The following is a 20,367-nucleotide window of genomic DNA, read 5'->3' on the forward strand; positions in this document are numbered from 1 at the left end:
GTCTGTTTATACTACCTTGTTGAATTTTCATTTTAGTACCACACACCTTCTCATTCAATGTTTTTTTTGGGTTTTTTCTACATTGTAGATTAATATTGAAGACATCAAAACTATGAAGGAACACATATGGAATTATGTGGTAAACAAACAAATGTTCAACAAACCAGAATATGTTTTATATTTTAGATTCTTCAAAGTAGTTGAATGAGAAGGTGTGTCCAAACTTTTGACTGCTACTATATATATATATATATTATATATATTTTTTGTATGAATATATGAATATGAATGAATATGTATAAAATTAATAATAATACATCATGATAATAAATAAATATGAATGAATATAGAGATCTATAAAGTATTGTTTATGTTTGTAATTATATATATGTGTGAATTAATTGTGATATTTAATTTAAATAAAAAAAGCTAATTAATGTTCCATTACAATAATATTAACACTATAGAAATACTTTTTTTTCCGAAACCAGAGCTTAGAAGCATAATTTAGAGTGTATGTCATCATTATGTCTTAGTTTATAATATATTTGCTGTTTATATATCTTATCATGCGATATATGTGTTTAATAATAAATCAATTTAGACAGGTGTAATATAATAATACAACATGTGTGATTGTAATGAAGTCATGCGATGATGTTTGATCATGTAAATGTGAAATTGGCAACCTCTAGAGACCCGTCAGATGTTATAGCCGAGAGTAAAGTATTCTAACATATCAACATGTACCTCACATTTCTGTTCCCTGACATCAGGATCAGGTCCAGCAGGTGGCCCTCTTTCATGAGAACGCCTATCTCTCTCTCTCTCTGTCCCTCTCTTTCTCTCTCTCGCTCTGTGTGTGTGTGTGTGTGTGATGCTTGACATAGTTGGATATAAAGTTGAATTTCTGTCCAATTAAGGGCTTTGCACATAATGTGTGAAAAAGAGTGGGATTTAACCCTTCAGTCTATGGATTTAACCCAAGGTTATGATTACAATAAAGTGGGGTTGTATTCCACTGTAGTGGTTAAATTCCATAATAAGGCATGTAGTGTACAATTAGTGTATCTATTTCTTGCTCCAGTTCATATGGGATTGGCTATCAACTCGACATAAACACTGGAATGAATTTGATAAATGAATAGAACAATGTATGTCAAACTATTTAATCATGTATGAAATAAATGAGTAGGCCGTTGAGGTCTCACTGATTGAGTTGCTGCCACTGCTCGCTCAGAAATCATTGACTATATTCTTACTAGTATTTTAGTAAATAGTGGTGATATCCCCATATGTGCAGGTATAAAACCAGTCCATTTCAGTATAAATAGCCTAAAATATTGCTTTCAAGTTCCATGTTTCCCCCTCGCCAGCCCCTCACCTTACTCATCTCGAGAAGATTGAGAAATAAGCACCCACACACAGAACAATCTGAACTTTAATTTCGTTGTTAATCATGTTACAGTCATACCTGCTCACTGTGCAACGCACATCGTAATAACTCAAGGGTTTTGTTCCAAAATGTTTCTTGAATTAAACCGCATAATAGTTCAAACTGTAGTCTGTTCCAAAATGGATTGTAAGAAAACTGCCTTAAACTAGCTCAAAGCTTATTTCTTGAATTTCGATACATTTAAAGATAACTGACTAAAGTGACTGAACAAGACGAATGCTTGCAGCCCAGAACAAAGTTTTCGCTTCCTGTCCACACCTGGGGATGGTTTTGATGTTGAAGAATTCCATTTTTTATCTTTTACTTAATTCCAGAGGTATGTCACTGGCAACTGCCAAAACAAAAACGATGGTCAGATTGGGTTAGCAACATGGAAATGAGACATTGACAAAAATGTATCCAATAATTTAAACTCTAAATAATATATATTGTATATATAATATTTGTGGCACACCACAAATGTCCATGTCTCCTTGGAATCAAAACAGCAGGTTTGTATGTGATTTACTATGCATGATGTTTTAACAGAGACTGTATCTTAACAAGGATTTCTGTATTATTTTCTATACACCCCCTTACCACTTATGTTATAGGCTATTAACAAATGTAGAACTTTGTTTGAATGTAAAGTATTTCGCCACCATTCTAAATATAAACATGTTTAACTGAGGTATGATACATATGGATGTTTCAGTTTGTAATAAAAAAAAACCCCCAACAACATTAAACTCAAACATCCAAATAATGACTTGGCGTTGCCATGCAGCTCTGCCTTGTTGATGGTGTAAAACTTCATCCACGTGTTCGCCTCTGTTTACACTGCTGCGTGATGACGTCACACGGAACCCCACCCCGCACGGCGAGCTGCCTGGCAACGTGAAGGAGAGCCAGACAGCAGGAAGAGCTGAGGCAGCCGAGAGCGACGCACACACTCTGGACATACAAACCTCCAGAAACAACGCTTAGTGGCACAATGGAGGATGCAGAGAAAGGTAATTTATGTGTTGAATTGTCTTCTCAGTGACAATGTTGTTACCGAAAAATGTTTTCTCACATGGAAGTTGGCAAACTAAACTAGGAAACTTGCGCAACTTCTAGCGTCAGTCCGTTCAGAACATATGCTACTTTTTAAACTCAAATAAAGTGCATTTTTGTGACAGGGGATAACTATGTTCAGACTTTTACAAGAAATACATCTTTTAGATACAACAATAGAGTGTCGATGTTTACTTAAACATATCACGGAAGTAGAATATGACATGTAGCTTACGATAACCTACTTCAGTAAAATATAAACAAGGAAGTTGTCATTTCCATTAAAGTAAACAATAATTGGGCCAACAATTTGACAGCAAAAAGCCTACTTTTTTTTGCGAAATTTAATAGAATAGGGATTGTTCTTAGATTTGGTAAAATAACGAATAATCTGAATTTGAGAACTTTAACTTTACAATTAAGTTTGTACCCCGTTTGACAGCTTTTTATTACATGTTTTCTAAATGTCCCCATTATACCTGCTGTAGTCAAGCTACGCTGTTTTCATTTGTGGTCCTGTTTGACCATAATAAGTTTAGTTTGAAACAAGCAACTTTTCAGTCAGTCTATGTTGGAGGCCTGTGAGTAGTTAAATGCATTAAACCTACCATTCTTGCTTCCTTTCCTCTCCCACACCTATCTGAACATTTCCGTTCCCGCAAGGCATCCATCTGCTCTCTCCCACCTGTAGACCCCTCACCCATCCTCCATAATTGTACTTGCCCATTGGGATAGCTGCTTCTCAGCATTCGCTTGTGTTTTTGCTGCAGTTTCAAGCAAATTAGATGTTTGCACGTAAAAAAAAGCTTTTGTATAGTTGTTAAAAACCCCCCACTATTTTCTTGTATATCATTTGCAGATAACATGACCTTGTGTTTATTTTGGAAAGAAAAAAGTGACAGGTTTATTTGTTCGCCTCAAGGGGATGCCAGGTAAACAAGGCACGGCCCCGACCTCATTTCCCTTCAGTGAAATTTTTCCGGCCCCCTGCTGAAATGCAATTTCCTGATGTCTGCATGCTGTATATTGTGTTTATTGGCCTCAAGGTGAAAAATATTGTATAATCTGATGAATGACTCAGTTTATTGTAATATATTTGAAACTATTAGTTATGGGCTACTTGTCTGGCTGCTGGTCTTGTGACCATGGTTCCTCTTTGGTAGTGTAGGTTTCCTGTGCTTTGCATATATCTTCAAGGTTTTCCTTTACATTGCATTATTTCCACTGTGTGTGCAGCTGATGCAGCAGCAGTTCAGGGAGCAAGTATCTAAGTTTCCTTATGTGGCCTTGAAAACACAGATAGAAAAACAGTTATAGCTTTATGTAGCAGAAGTACATTTTCATCCCTTCTTGTTCCCTTTAAATATCATCGTAGGAACTAATTAGTTCTCTTTTTTTTCAGTAGACTCACACATGGCAACAGTGAGTTCATTTTACTGCCCTCTTTTATGCAGGACGCTATGGTGGCTGTATCTCGGCAGCATCTGTACCTGCGTTCTTGTTCATGTTTTTCCTCGTCACTGACATCTGTCGGATCTCAGCCTGCTCAGTCACTGATGTTTCACTGGTCATGCGTCTCGCCAATCCCAACCTCTCAGGCCTTATTGACACTACTATCACACGTAGCGCTCACATAGCACATGACCCCAGTCACCCCCTGAACTGATGCGTTGCTCTACTCCTATTTGCCTACAGATACATCAATCCATCAATCAATAAGACTTTCATTTCAGATAGATGGGACATTACATAGAATCCCATATCTATGATCTTTAACAAGGTGCGCTACAGTAAGAGCTTCGTGCCCTCTTCATTCACTGCCTTCAACAAACTGTAGCAACAAAAATACTCAATGGGCTCTTGTTCTTGTAACTGTATTGTGTAACTTGTGGCTATGTTTTTGTGATTGATTGAACAAACAACAAATTTCCTCTAATGTCTTTATGTCCCTGTCTGTCTGCCTGTCTGTCTGTCTGTTGCCCTTTGAAGCATTTCATTACAGATTTCCCCTTTTAAATCTGTTTTTGTTTAATCAGTTTACACCACTCAGTGTGTAGGTGTTCTTCCACGTTTGTCAGTTTTAATTAACTGGATGAGAATAAGCCAGGTTAGCAGGTTTTAAAAGGAGGGAGGTCAGTGAGCATATTGAGTGTTCGGACTGTTGTTCTCAGGGGAGCGGAGTGTTCTCTCCTCTGATTGTGTTTAAGTAGATGACCTCTATGATACCAAACATCTCTTTCTTTGTGCTTGCCTTTCCCTGCAGTTGAATGGACTTTCCATTCAACCTCAGGGAGTCTACATATCACAAACCGTGGCATTTTGTGACTTGACAGGAAAGTCCTGTAAGGTCTGTTTCTGGATGTAGCCTGTTTTTGGTGTTTTTCTGCTTGCTCGTTGGAGGCTTAGGGACTCGGCTCAAATCAGATGTTCAAAAATGAGACAGTCAGGCTTACCAATCTATCTTGTTTTTCAAACTTCTTTGTCTAATGAGATTGATCATGAGCAGAGTCCAACATTTTTTGTCTTATTAGATTTCAGTGAGGCACAACTGGATGCTTTCAGCTGTGTGGACAGTCAGAGGAGGACTGTCACAGATAGCATCCTGCCAACCATGTACAGCAGACTTGTTTGTGTTAGAAATGGTAAAAATGGTAAATGGCAATATTTATTTATCATCCAGCTCTGTTTTAAAGTCTGATTTAACCATCTTAATAGTGCTTTTGATTTTTTTACATGACTGAATTTGGTGACCATGATAGCTTTGAGGTTTGCTGCACACTAAAAAGTTTAAAAGAAAGCAAACCAATATAATTAATTTATGTTGCACTGTAAAGAAAAGCAACAACTATGTACAGTTTTGTCATGATTTTTCACAAGCTGTAAAGTACTGTTCAGGTCAGCAGTGTAGGTGAAAAACAACTCACCAGCTATCTTTCACTTGTGTTAAATGTTTCATGTAGGTGTAAGCGGATGTTTGATTCCCAAAAAGTTAACTCAAATTCCATCTCTGTTTGCACACCGGTCATGGTTGTCTCAAGTCGTTTTAGAAAGATTAAAAGGTTTGATGTGAGCCATTATTGAACTAAAACATACTACCCAAAGCTCATAGCCTAACCAGAAAACCTGCAGTTTCACTCGTGTCAGAATATTTCCACCTTTCATTTCAAAGATTAAAGGGAAACCCCCCTGTCTATTGCAAAAATGTGATCTTTGAGCTGACTGTTACATGAATGAAAAGTAGCACATGTGGTATATGATTAAAATGTTCCCTATGTTCTATATAATGGCCTAAATATTCCCACCCTTTAAAGCTTGTGCACTTTGTAAAAAAAAAAAAGAAGAAACCGTAGAAGTTAACAACTTATTTCATTCCTTGTCATTTACCTTTTTCTTATTGGAGAATCTTTCAATAGCGTGTGAGATTTGGCCAAGTAGAGGTCTCACCTGTCTGGTAACTCTGGCAACAGACGGAGTATCTTCCAACCTGACACTGTAGAGAGAAACTTTGGGCCTCACTGTCAAATGGAGCATAGTAAGTGTGTTAATTATCAACCGTTATTAACTTAACCAAAGATTTGCATTTGTCTTTTAGTCTCTTTTTTAAAAATCATTCATTTTTTTCAGAGATTCACTAGATATTGATAAATGATAAGTACAAATACTTTGCCACAAACTGCTGAAGGCCCAACTACTGACTCCAGAGAGACATTCTTGACATCTCTGTATGTCGTCTGCACATTTCTGTTTACAGTTTTTTAAGGCCTCTGTTGCTATGAGGTATTTGCTATTTCCCCCTCCACTAAGCGTTTTTTTTTTAAAAGAAACATTTTTGAAACAAGGCATTCCAAATCTTTCATCCAGGTGAAGCGCAGGGTGCCAATTCTGAGACAAAATTATCAGGATGGACCCCTTGGATATTTGGGATAAGGCTTCATATGTCAAACCTTGTGTTTGAAGAATTAACCTGACTTAGCATGTTAACCTTGTTTAAATCAACGGTTCAAAATGCTTTCTTTCCAAGATTTAAAGGACAAATTTGATACCACTCTGGTATCTCTACAGTAAATATGGAGTTACATGGCAAGCTCAGTTTAGACGCAGTGCCACCCTAAAACCACCGTCCATTTATCTGTGTTCCCTCTGAGGTGTTGAGACCCCTCTTACTGTTTTCCCATGATGCACATGCCATGTGAACATTGTGGACTGGGCACTCTCTTCTCAGCCCTGACCATCCATGTCTCATGATTCTTGTTTTAGGCTAATCATGTGACAGGGTATGCCATGAATAGCGAGGTAATGGATCTCATGCAGTGCTTCATTAACCACTTGAAAATGTCTGTTTCTGGTCACAGTCTGGGTTGTTTTTGATGCTGTGTACTCTGATGGATTTTTTAATTCATAATATTAACCATTTATCCAATTCAAGCATACCAGGGATTTTCTATTTAACAAATATCACATGAATCCAGTGTAGCTCATGAATAGGTTAATATGCACTGGTCAGGAGGGCGACAGAGTGGAAGTAATGTAGAGTATTGTTAAAGTACTCATTGTGATTTAAAAATGTATTCTACCAATAATAGTTTAAGTGCACAATGTAACTTTTATTTTTTTAAAGAGATACTTTATCAATACAATTCCACCAGTTTGATTGATATTCCCTGGATTCCACACACACAAAAGCATCATTTAGGCAAAAAAGGTGGAGATATACGTTTTTGCAAATTAACCCATGTTATCACTGTATTATTTTGTCTCACCATAACGCAGTCTAAGATTTGGCTTTTTACTGTGGAAAAAGAGGGCCACTGAATGGAGTAGGATGGAACAGCTAAGTGCAAGTGTACATCTTAGCTTAGCTTTCAGTAGCAATAATAATGCTCAATTTGATTACTTACCAATAAAAATGAGCCAAATGACCAAATACCTGAGAAGCGAGAGAACATGATGCTGAGAAGGATTCATTGTCCTTGATGCAGGCACATTTTAGTGCATGTGTGCATGTTGATACTTGATAGTTGGCAATGAATGACTGCGTGTGTGTCACTTCCTGGGCTGACCTTGCTGCATGGAAGCACAGTGCAACGAAGCCTGGCTCTACAGCTCAGGACTCAGCACAGCCTTGCATGACCCAAGTGATTTAAAATTGCACAGAACATCATCATTTCTTTCTCTTCTTTTTCGTTTCAAAATCTTGCTTTTAAACGGAAACATATTACTATTTCTATGCTCCACATGAGTCTCTGCCTCCTTCCAACAGGCTGTCTACTGAGGTGCTCTAAATCTTTAGTAGCGTCAACATCCAATAAAGTTAGTGCTGGAATGTCACCCGGCTGCTTTTCCTCTTCACTGCAGGCTTGAGAGTATCAGTGGGTGCTTGCGCACGCTTTGCTGTCTATTGACACTCCTTGAATGTTTTGAATGAGACGTGACCTACTCTTGCATAGTTCTTTTCTCTGGTGCAGCTTGGATTCGTGCCTCACATCTTTCCCCCAAATGCTTCTCAAAATGTGTATATTTGTAGTCTTCCATAATATTAAAGTAAATACTAATGGCAACTGTTGGATGAGCAAAACAAATAGTTGTTTTCCTTGTATGAACACACAAACAAACAGTGTACATGTACAAGCTCTCTCTACCACACATAGAGCACTTTTCCTCAAGTACACACATACTAAGTGCAGCCTCTGGCAGCCTCTCCCCTCCATTCTAGCTCACTAGCATTACTGCTGCTCCAAACTCGTCCGGCCACCCTGGATTAGTGCTTCGCTGTAATCTGGGACACTGCAGATTATGCTTTTCATCTAATGCCCCCGCACCCACCCACCCCCACACACACACACACATACACATCATGTGACCAGCCCACACAAATGGGACCTCTTTTATTTCCACCTTAGATGGCTGGATGACTGAAAGTGAGGGAGGGGAGGGGAATTGACAGAGTTGAGAGTATTGGAACCGGAGTATCACGCAATATCACTGCAGCACCGGCTCTGCTAACGGTGGCTAGCATCTGAAAACGGCACTGATTGCGAAAATGGATGTTTGAAGGATGGATTGAAAATTGACCTTTGGGATTATGCTGGAGGGAGAGAGGGTGTGATTGTGGAGAGAGTGTGTGTGTGTCACAGCTGCTTGAAGGCCCAGGTAACTTATTAACAGCAAGAAAGGAGCAGAGAGTTCACAACGCCTTGGCCTACTGCAGAAAACAGAAAATGGAAATCCGGCTTCACTGTTCTTTCACTCTGACTATCTGAAAGCCAACACAAAACCTCCTCCCACTTAGGCACAACCTTGGAGATTGTGTCCCTCCGTCACACGCATCACGAGAGTCCAGGACGCTGTAAACAGGGAGACACAGGGCCAGCACGTGCCAGGATCACATGAAGACAATCAGCACTTGGTTGGCTTTGCTTAGGTAGTGGTGGTGGTGGTGGTGGGAGGGAGGTGCTACTCACTCCGACCAGCAAACACACTACAAGCTGTAAACATGGAGCCCCTGGAGGAGTACCACTCTCCGTTTGACTTTGAACAAGGAGTCAACGCCAGCTACCTCTACCTGTCTCCGGATTACAGCAACACGCCTCCCAGCTCGCCAGCTGTCAAAAAAAAAGGTAATCACAAGGTGGGAAGGGAGAGGCCGGGTGCAGGATGTGAAGACCGTGTGCGTGTGCATGTTTGTGTGTGTGTGTGTGTACTGGACAGAAAGACAAAACACAGGTTTAGTTCATTGGGTGGGAAGAATTCGGAGAAACACAAAGCCCTGTGCTTGTCCGCATCTTTTGCAGTTTAGCTTCATTTAGTTTTAAAACTTTTAGTCTACTTTTTTTAAATTTAGAAAAAATAATAATTGTGCTTTTAAATGAGAATTTATTTTGCTCTGGTTCTTAAAGAGACTTAAATTTCTTCCATATCTGAATATTTACGGATAACAAGGTGGCCGAAAAACTGTTGTTGAATTTGGTGTATTGGAGAAGAGTTTTGTTAAGTGTTTTTAGATCTGCACAATATGCTCACATTGGTCTGCACCTCTTTAGAAAATTGCCCAGAAAATTGCTGTTATACTGTCTTTCAATGTGACTGCTATTCATTTTTTAGAAAAGTAGGAATAGAGACCACATAATATAGGAGGTAAATATGAACTGCTTTGTTGTCTTGGAAGTGTCCACACTGTATCAGAAAAAGAAAAAGCATTCATTGTTTCGCTATGGAGGTGGACTATAGGAGAACAAATCACGGGTATGTCTATGTTTTGAATTTTTTTACAAACAACTATTTCAGTATCTTTTTTTATTGGCATAAAGAATTGATTATAAATCAATTTTGACAAAAAAAGAAATCAGCTTCCAGAATTAGGAAACTAATCTATTGATTCCACATTTCTTTGTGCTGCTTATGAAATAAATGAAAAAGGGCTTGGTGACAATAACAATGTACCAACTATTAGGATGACTAGGCTACATTGGTTCAGTGGACAATTGTAGAGCTTTGCTTGTGACTCATTAACACCAAAGACGAGATAATTATGTGCAGGCAGTTTGGTGTTTTTTTTAGGCATGCTTTTTTTGTATGCTAATTGTTTTCTAATTCTGTAATTGTCTCCTCTAGTTGTAATGGATTAAACAGCTACAGAGAGTTAGGTGGCCATTTGGCAGAGCATACTCGTCTGAACGGAAACGAGCTAAAGCAGAGGGGTGGGGCAGTAATGTGGGTGGGTATGCAGTTTGGGAAAGCCAGCCAAACTTTCTGTCTACACACACAAACTTCTCTCTTTGCTCTCTCTTCTTGCTCTCAGCACCTACTGATGGAAACACACCTCCAAGGGATACATTCACCGCACAGCTACACCCACACTCACACATACAGCTCTCGCACTGCTGCCTGCAGAAATGTATCACAAAACTGTACATAGCCGATAACTCTGAAGAGGCGTCAGCCATCTAAACCAGTTCTTCTCACCCCGAGGAAGTGCTGGATGTTCACTGTAATCTTACAAAGAGCAGCATAATGTGGGTTATCAAAATAAAATAAAACATTTAATAAGGTGGGGGATTTGCTCTATCAGTGACTGAGGGGAAGTGTCCATTACACAATTCTGTCACTGTAAGCAGGGGCGTATCGTTATACTGTGTGTGTGCGTGTGTGTGTGTGTGCATGTGTGTGTGTGTGTAAATGGCACTGCTGCATCATCAGTAATGGGAAGAGAGGGCAAATGTGAGACGTGAGTAAGAGATGTGAGGGGGGGGAAAGAGCTTGAGGGCAGAGGAAGTGTAACGCTTCAGAGGAACAGTGGGGTTGTTATCTGAATTCTATTTCCACTCACCTAATTACTGTAATGCCTGCCTCTATTTCATCTGTAAAATGATTGACTAATTTCTCGTTGGCTCTAATGCATGGTTTGACATATATACATATTTTAGCTTTCCCCATGGTATTAATCCCAGTCCAGAGTTTATGATAACACTTTGTTATTGGAAGGCTGAAACACGGTGTTACTTCATGCAGTTTTCCACACAGTTGTGGTGAGATTCCGCTGTATTCTTTGTGGGGTTATATATTGCTGCTTGTGGTTTTGGTATCTCTGTCCTCTAAGAATATTCTGTCTCATGTATTTATAGTGTTAGGAGTTCTGGGGTGTGACTTGAACGAGAGAAAGGGTGCCAAAATCAACAAAGATGTTGATAGGCAGATTTTAAACTAAAGCAAAGCTAATAAATTATAAAACATGTAATTAACAATATATCATATTTTCCAGAGAGAGCTAAGAGTGGGATCAATCTTCTCACCTCAGTCTCGGCAGGAAAGTAAATAAGCAAGCCCTATTTCCCGATTTTTTTTTTTTTTAAACTTTACCACGACAATGTTAGCATGCTATTGTGTTATCTGAATAAAAACAACCAAATATTTACAAGGGGAAATGTACAAGGCCAATACACATTAGCTTGCTAGTACAAGGACCGGTTCAGAAGTTATATGATATTTGCAAGGGAAATGTTTTAATGAAATGAACTCTTTTCATTAAAACATTTCAGTCTATACTTAAGTTCTGCCCCCCCGGTAATCGCACAGTAAAATCCCTTTTGTTTCTCAAGCTGTTCCTTTTTTTTTTGTACCTTAGCACATTTGTCTCACCGTATTCCAGCTCAGTTGTTGCCCAGTACATCCTCTCACCTACTGACGTCCTTTTGACTGACAGATCTTAACGACTCATTTGCTCTGTTCTCTCACGCTGTCTGAGCCCAGGATGTCTCCAACTAGAAAAATGATTTGTATTATTGATGCACTGCTGCTCCTACTGGCCACAACTCTGTCAGAGACGGCAACTTCAAAGACGAGTGTGCTCACTGTATATTTTATGTGTGTGTGTGTGGAGTGAAAATGTATCTGTGAGGGGGAGAAGGTGTTTCGTTTTAACCGTACATTGGGAATTAATGTTTTTCCCTCTTGGCTACCACCATTCATCAAACTGCATCTGTAGCATCATTCATTTCCCTGAAGTCCTACTCTCTGATAACTTTCACGTATTCACCTGCTACCAGCTTCCTTTCTTGACATGACAGCTGAGCGGAGTTTGACAACCAACATCAGCCTCCCCTCCCATACCACCTGTTCACTGTCAGGCAGCAAACACAGGCCCAAACATGTGAACATATCTTAAAAAACAAAAAAACAATCAGACTCTTCAAAGTTTCTTAAGCCTCAAAGCGAACACAATGACTCGCCAAGTGAGAGGTACTGCTTGATGTAACATTTTTTTATTTTACCTCGCAGGTTCCCAGCAGCATCCGGACTCGATCCCAGAGGTGGGAGAAGATGCAGTGACGTACGTCGGTCCCCCTCCCCCCGTCATGACAGAGGAGGAGCAGCAGGCGCTACAACAAGAGTTGGTCAAGGTCAGGACAGGAGGGATAAGGGATTAAGGAGGTCTTGGTTCAGGGAGTCAAGATCAGGTGTTTGACCCAATCATACAAATAATTGATAAGGGATTTCAGGTCTAAAAGGGAGCTTCAATATAAACCATTATTTTTATATATTTTTTGAGTCTGGCATTACCTTGTATATGTGTAATGTATGCTTTGAGGGTCTTTCAAATTCAAACGAGGCCAGGCTGTGTTCACGCGACAGCCTTCCATAGCAACAAGAAGCTCATTTTAGGTCCCTTGTTGCCACAGTAGCTGATCCAACGTCTTACCTTTGCCTTAGATGTTGGATTTGTTATTCCCATGCCAATATTTTCCAGCAGCTCTTTCGCCTTGATTGGTTTAGTGGGAGAAATGGAGCAGCTTGTTTGTTGTGATCTTCATCAACTGAAAGAAAAAAAAAAAAAGGTTGACATTAGTTGAAAAAAAAGATAAAACTTTCTCAAATTATAGAACCGGAGCTGCCAGGAGTAGTGCCTTTTTAAAGAGCTACCACACTGGTTGTGGCCACCTCCCTTTACTTTACATGTAGAATGAAATGTCAGAAAAATTTCACAATTTCCCCAGTGACCAAAGTTGCAATCTTTCCAAAATCAACTATTACATATTTACTTTACAATGAAAAGCAGAAAACCCAATTGGAGAAGCTTGAGAATGAGTTGCATCATTGTTAAAAAAACGATTAGCATCGAGATAGTTGGACTAACTAACTGTTGCAGCTCTGATTGAAAATGAACATTACATTATAGTCAACCTTTACTCTCTGTTTTTGGTTCTTTAGTTGAACTATAGTCGAACTGACGAGACACAGGATATGCATATCATGTACATTTAAAACCTCAAAAAATTGAACATTTTCTAACTGTGTATTTGTTTGTGTTTGTGTGTGCATGTGTGTGTAGGTTGAGGATGAGATCCTGACTCTGTCCCAGGTGTTGGCAGCCAAGGAGAAGAAGCTGGCAGACATTAAGAGGAAGCTGGGCATCACACCTCTGAATGAGCTGAAGCAGAACTTCAACAAAACCTGGCAGGAGGTCACCACCTCCATCGCGTAAGTGCTTCACCTACCACAGCATGCTGACACCTGAACTCAGAGTGCACTATAGTTCACTTGTTAAACAGAGGTTATGAGATATCTTTTGTAGTAGCTTGTCCTTTTTTTTTGACCTCATGATCAACTCCTTTCTTATCCATATTGTTTCGTTGATTTCTGTACTGAATGCCTTGAAAATATTATAAACTGTCAGCCCCGTTGAGGGAAGGCTCTATCTCCGCGGAACGACGAGGAATAAGATGTCAGTGATCTTGACAAGCTGCCTGTAGCATGTGGGGGTGATGGGTTTTTATATTACAGGAAACGAGCAGCATTGTGATGCTTTCAGGCTTTCGAAAATGAAAAAGACATTGAGGTTTAGTTCTGACCTTGATGCCTCTCTTAAGTCTTTTATCTCTCCGTCTCTATAATATATCTTCTCTTATTGCTACCCATTTCTTTTCCCTCATTCTCTCTCTGTCTCCCTTCTCTCTCTTTCAGCTATAGGAGGACATCTGAAACACTGTCTCAGGCCAGTCTGAAGGCCACAACAGCGTTCTCCAATGTGGGCTCAGCCATCACCCGGAAGCTGGAGGACGTCAGGTGAGTCAGACAGGAGACATCAGCGTGACTTTAAATGTAAATGAAGCACCGAATCTTTAAAAACCACAGTATCCTTTGTTCCGCTTAGCAACCTGATGATTTATTTCATAGAAATTGCTCGGGGATCTCAAAGTGCTAGTTAGATGGGCTGAGAGATTCCCTGAATATTTCCAATTTCTTTCTTACTTTCTTTCCTACCATCTATTCCATTTTTAAATGAACGCAAATTTTACATTTTTGCATGTAACGTATGGGTCCGATACAGACGTGCCTTGAACTTGCATTATTTTTAATCAGGGGGCAACTCCTCTGGTTACAAGAAATAGGTAAGATTGCATAGATGTCTATGAAAAAACGACCCTACTTCTCACTTGATTTACTACCTCAGTAAACATTGTAAACATGTGTTTATGGTCTCAACCACTAGTTTCAAGTCTTCTTCAACACAGCATGAAAGCAAGGTATGCTTTAGGGCGTGGCTACCTTGTGATTGACATGTAGCTACCATGGCGTTGTCCGGCCCATGTTTTTGTCTTAAAAACTTAAATCCTTTTAAAGTGTGCTTTCAGTTCATGACGGTTGATTATAATTTTGGTCGCCTAAAAATGTCTTATTGAAACCAAGATGGCGACAGCCAAAATGCCAAACTCAAGGCTTCAAAACGATAGTCCACAAACCAATGGGTAACATCCTATTGAGTACGATCCATTTCTTATATACAGTCTGTGGTCTGACATGATTCACAACTACAAGGTTTTTTTAATGTTATCTTCTTCTAATTCATAAAAGGGATATATTATGTAGCCATTGATCTAATAGATAGATTTTCTGTCCTCACATTCTGCTTCCAGTGCCTACTCTAATATCTACCAATAGATTATTGCTAATATTTCCTGATTAGAAAAGGCTTTAAAACCCAGCAACAGATTGTTCTATTTGAGATATAGCTCCAGATGACCCCTCCAGTCGAGATCCTAATCGGTCTTCTCCCCTGTCATCCTTCTTCTCTCTGGATTACTGAGCTGCAAACAAGATTATTAGGCCCCTCAAAGCACCAGCGTGCCTCACAGATGAGCCTCAACACAGTGCCGGTTTGGGGGTGGGGTAGTGAAGAGGGACCCGACAGGGGTCAAAGGGCGTGTGTATGTGTGTGTGTGTGTGTGTGTGTGTGTGTGTGCCTGTGTGTTTGATGAAAAGATATCCCCCCATAATACACAGGATTAGTGCACCCCCACTGTGTTAATACACAATCAATCTTAATGGGATAAAGGAGGATTTAAAGGATTTATGCACTTAGAATACTCACAGATTGAACATATAGTAGAATAAATAAGGGTTTGTACTGTATGTTGTGTCTTTCTCTCTTTGTTCCGTCTGAGTTAAACTGTCTGTACTATGCTAAAATGATCACTAATGCCCCCTTTCTTCTCCATAATGCTGTCGGATAGTACACACTCATTACAACACTCAGCTAGTATGCCTGTCATGAGGTAAGGGGGAGTTTGTGTTAATGTGAGTCTGTCACACAGTGGTGCCTTCTGAGCTACAAGTGTTGAATAAAATATGAAAGAGAAGGTTGAACAGAGAAACTAGAGAAAGGAGAAACTTGTTTGGCCTTAGTTCTGTATTTTCAAGAATGCACTGTATATAAGGGTCTCAGTGTGTACCTTGAGGAGCGACCCCCGCTAAGAGCCACTGTGAGCTATCAGTGAAGCTGCAGCATTGATTATCTTGCCTAGACAGACCTCGGTTTCATCAAGCTGTTAGAGGTCATGCAGAAATCTTGAGATAAAAGACATCTTTGAAGCCAGAGGCATCATCGGTTAGCTGAGAAATTGGAAACACCCACTTTCAACAACCAAGAAATGTGGTCTGTCCAGTGTTCTTTACTGGTTTGAAGTATAATCACACACTCGCGTATCTCCACCAATTTCTAACCAAATTCTCAGCCAGTTTGATGAGGTGCGGAACTGGTGGTGTGAGATTAGAACTGCAATTATTTTCCTTTGTTAAAGAATCAGTGGATTATTAACCGATTAATCAATTAAATAATTAAACGTTTGGTCTCTGAAAAGTCAGAAAATAATTAAAAGTATTTATTAGATTTTAATGGGATGTCTTCAAATTGCTTCTTGCTTCACCAACAATCCAAAATGTAAAAGAGATTTAGTTCAATGTCATAGAAGACTAACATTTTTCATATAGGATAGGCTGGACCCACTGAATTGATTAACAGTCTGTTGATAGGCTTATTTATTAATCGTTTCAACTCTACGTGAGATAAAAACATTAAATATATTACATTCATCCAAACCATTCTGGCCTACATCCAACAAAAATATCACACGAGCATCTGCAGTACCAGTCAAAAGTTTGGACACACCTTCTCATTCAATGGTTTTTCTTTATTTTTATTTTTTTCTACATTGTAGATTAATATTGAAGACATCCAAACTATGAAGGAACACATATGGAATTATGTGGTAAACAAACAAATGCTCAACAAACCAGAATATGTTTTATATTTTAGATTCTTCAAAGTAGTTGAATGAGAAGGTGTGTCTTTCATTCAACTACTTTGACTGGTACTGTATCTTTGTTTCTGCAGCTCTGTAAATCAAAGTTATGTTATGAAAGGTCTGCCTAGATGTATTCAAATTTCTTTGAATAACACACAGATTTTCTAAATGCTACAAATTGATATTTTAGAGGAATATGTTTACCGTTACCTCCTCTCATACTGTTCATTCTGCACTTTCCTGGTTATGTTTTCATGAAAATGTAACACCTTTTCAGTAGAACAGAACAGAATAGAATTGGGTCACTATAAAACCCTTCATTGTCTGTGTTAAGTATCAGATGGCATGACCTATACAGATGGGATTACAGTCATATCCTGCTTTTTCTTCCTCCTAAAAGGGGGAACTTGTTGTCTGCATCTCCACTTTTCAAACTAGAATGTAAAAGCATGTCGGATAAATTCAAACAATGTAGGTCAGTCTGTGATGATGTTATTTGTGTCTTGTTCTTTCACAGGAATGCACCAACTTTCAAGTCATTTGAGGAGAAAGTGGAGACTTTGAAGGTAACTGATTAGCAACAGGACTGGTGGCTGCATTTCAGCGCACACAAGTGTTTATCACAGAACAGCACATTGAATTTGTTTTCATTTCCCAACATTGTCGAGTCAGTTGCAAATAGAGGAATGTCATGAAGTCCAGCATTCTACTAGAAACAGTTATGCAGAAATGTCTACAGTAGCTAAGGTTGGCTTAGCTGAGCCACCATAAGCTACTGGTCATACCAGACCAAATAAGGCTGTAGCAGCAGAATTTCTCAGTGTATTGAACTGAGCAATGTTTTATTGCTTGTGAATTAAAAAAAGATTTTGTAAGAGGAAGATTGTGTTATTACCTCCCTCAGAAGGTAAATAGGTTTCACTTTTGTGTTAATGGATATTTTCATTACATTGATGCATTTTAAATTGTAGCATTTAGTTTTGCAAATATTAACACAGATCTATATTTAAATTAGTTTAAAGTGTTTTGTGTGTGTGTATAAATTAAACAGTAAACTTAAGTTAAGGGAGTAAATAATTAAATTATTCTTCCTTATCTTTTTCTCCTCCCCCTGCTTCAGACCAAGATCAGTCCATCAGCATCCACCAGTAACTCCGGGCAGCAGGACAGCGACGGCCCCAGTGCTGAGACTTTGATCAGTGAGCCCGACGACTCGCCCACCCATGAGACGCCGATGAACTGAGACCGGCCTGACCCCTCCTGACCTCCCACCCGCCCCTCATCACTCGACCCTCTCTAACCCCTGGACCGTACACACTCGCCCCCTAAACTCTCGTTTGCCAGTCTTTCTTCATTGGAAACAAGTGACTTCCCACAGCTTGTGATCTGATTGTCTGGTCTTTTTGTCTGACACGTGCGCTCACTTGTTGACTGGTGTGGAAACTGAAAGCATGGGATGGGTGCAGGCATGTGTCAATCTTTATATGTTTGAGTCTTTTCTCGCTCGCTGTGGGAGAACCCCCCCCCCCCCCCTTTTCTCCTTTCCTTTTTCCTCCTGCACTCCTTATTTCTCCGCTTTTGTCTCACCACCAAAATTGAGATGCCAAACATGCTCCTAGATTATGTTTTTCTTTATCAAATTAACACTGTTTCATATTTTGTTTGAGTGTACAAACTTGCACAAATATAGAATATTACAAACTTATTAGAGAAGGATTTATACATAAAGTTATTATCTTAAGCACTTGTTGTGTCTGCCTCCATTTTGGGGCCGTTCTCCGTTTACTATGGGTTACCATTTTGGGGGCCCATCTGATTTCCGTATTCTTGGTGATAATAATTTTAGGACACCACGTGATCATAAAGTAGTCGAAAACTGTGTCCAGAATATGAATGTAGGCCTTTTTGTGTCATATAGATACAACACTTTGTATACTTAATCCCACAGCATTGAGCCACTGATTCTGTGGGTCTCGACTGCAGCCACCAACTCCAAAGCTGGTATTTTAAAAAACACCCTTCAAAATAAAAAAACATCCCTCTTCCTCATTGTAAAGAGTCAGTCAGAAAATGATATCTACGCTTAGATAGTTACAGGAAAACAGCCAAGATCAGCAGAACAGCGACAGAGCAAACACGCAGTCAAGGTTCAGCCTTGACCCCAAAGTGAGAGTGTAATAAATATCTCTTCCAGAGCCAGAGTCAATATTTAAACACTTGTCCATTGTTTCTCCTGGGAGGTAACACCTAGTCTCTCCCATTTCTGTCATCCATTTGAATGCAAGGCAAGAGATTCCAATGGTTGTTATTTTGTACACTTATACATAATAATGGTGTAAAAGAGTAGGTTTACCACCATTTTCCTATATTCTAAAAGTGTGAGATTATTTTTAAGCCTTAGTAGCGGCTCTGTAGATGGTTTAGTCGGACTGTCTTTCGTTTGGTTGGTCCACCACTCTGGTGATTGGATTGATGGATTCACACAAAATTGTCTACTAACATTCATGTCCCTCTCAGGATGATTTGTAATAACTTTGGAGATCCCTAAACATTTCATTCAAGACAAAAACAATCACCAGGACAACATTTATCCAACACTTTGGTTTATGACTTAATACCTCCAGAATGAATGACATAGCTGTATTTTGTGTTAAGTGCTAATTAACAAATGTTAGCATGCTAACCTGCTAAAGCAGGATGGTAAACATTACACCTGCTTACCATCAGCATGTTACTGTTTTTGTAAGCATAATAGCATGCTGACGTTGGCATAATGCAGCCTACACCCAGCTTATAGCCAGGCTGTAGGCTGTTATCCTGGTTACTACAGGATCAAAATCTTGTTCTTTTGATAACTGCAGCATTTAGAGTATTTTCTGAAAACTCTCCCTTTAGTTGTTTATTATACACTGGTGCTACTAAATAAAAGTTTAAGGTCAAACAGAGTCAATCTGAACATATTTCTAGCACTTGTCCTGCTCAGAAAGGACTGGGCTGGTACAAGTCTTCCCCTGCTGGTGGACCAGTGAATAAACATGAATGTGAATCAGCTCTCCCACATAATCATTAGCTGCACTTTGCCACGCAAACTGTGGAGGAGCACCCAGGAAGAACACCACATACAGGCGGGGGATTTCTGCTGTTAACATCTTATTTTCAGCGACTGTGACACAGCTGTGGTTACTATTCTGAATTGGCAGTAATGGAACTTTAGCAGTTTCTCTTGTCCTCATGTAAGCCATGACCCGGTTCACTGAGATAATTTATTACAGCTTTTTGTCTCAGACATGAAGGTTTTATTTGTCATTTAATTTGTTTGTTCTTAAATTGGAACCATGGAGTGAAGACATGCTCTAATTAAATACTTCTGAAGAAACCGTGTTCTGAGTTCACTGGTGTCTTAATGTAACAATGAGGGGGTGAAAATGGGAGTTTATTTGCCTGCAAGGGGAATTCCTGAAGTGCAACATACCACTGTGTTAGAAAGATGTGACCTTTTTAAACACACCAGTGTGTCTAACGAGGGGAAACACATTTGAATTGACACACTAAAAGGTCAAAAAAGTACATATATGTATATAAAGAAAATAATAAAACTAATTTAACTGCAGTACCTAATGTGAACACAGGAGGGCAGCCAAGAATAGAAGCACCACTTGATGACTTTATTTGTCTCCAGCCAGACCACACATAGTCCCTGCTTCAATAAGCAGGTTTGGTTTAAACTCTTGAGTTAGTTAACCCTGAGATGAGGGAAACTTTGGGTTTTCAGTTCCAGAAAGAGCGGTAACTTAAACT

General features: G+C 39.3%; 1 protein-coding gene across 3 annotated transcripts; it reads left to right on the plus strand.

Annotated features, from left to right (window-relative positions):
* The first annotated feature begins 2,332 nt into the window (after positions 1–2,332).
* tpd52 (tumor protein D52) lies at positions 2,333–19,950 on the plus strand. Of its 3 annotated transcripts, none has more exons than XM_054606133.1 (6): positions 2,333–2,448; positions 12,266–12,387; positions 13,317–13,465; positions 13,949–14,050; positions 17,087–17,135; positions 17,690–19,950. In XM_054606133.1, exons 1-6 carry the CDS (start codon positions 2,430–2,432, stop codon positions 17,810–17,812), a joined length of 564 nt encoding a protein of 187 aa, XP_054462108.1. In that variant the 5' UTR covers positions 2,333–2,429; the 3' UTR covers positions 17,813–19,950. The 3 variants fall into 3 exon arrangements, with proteins under 3 accessions (XP_054462108.1, XP_054462109.1, XP_054462107.1); XM_054606132.1 differs by lacking the exon at positions 2,333–2,448 and adding an exon at positions 8,881–9,108; XM_054606134.1 differs by lacking the exons at positions 2,333–2,448; positions 17,087–17,135; positions 17,690–19,950 and adding an exon at positions 8,875–9,108 and having other exon boundaries at positions 13,949–14,054.
* The last annotated feature ends 417 nt before the right edge of the window (positions 19,951–20,367 follow it).

Source organism: Anoplopoma fimbria, chromosome 10 (genome assembly GCF_027596085.1).
Source record: "Anoplopoma fimbria isolate UVic2021 breed Golden Eagle Sablefish chromosome 10, Afim_UVic_2022, whole genome shotgun sequence".
Taxonomy (NCBI): Eukaryota; Metazoa; Chordata; class Actinopteri; order Perciformes; family Anoplopomatidae; genus Anoplopoma; species Anoplopoma fimbria.

Bases quoted from the DNA above. Each gene is read 5' to 3' on its own strand.
- tpd52 (XM_054606132.1), top strand. From the start codon at position 8,985: ATGGAGCCCCTGGAGGAGTACCACTCTCCGTTTGACTTTGAACAAGGA. The intron at 13,466-13,948 runs GTAAGTGCTTCA...TCTCTCTTTCAG, and splicing joins GAGGTCACCACCTCCATCGC to CTATAGGAGGACATCTGAAA. The intron at 17,136-17,689 runs GTAACTGATTAG...CCCCTGCTTCAG, and splicing joins AGAAAGTGGAGACTTTGAAG to ACCAAGATCAGTCCATCAGC.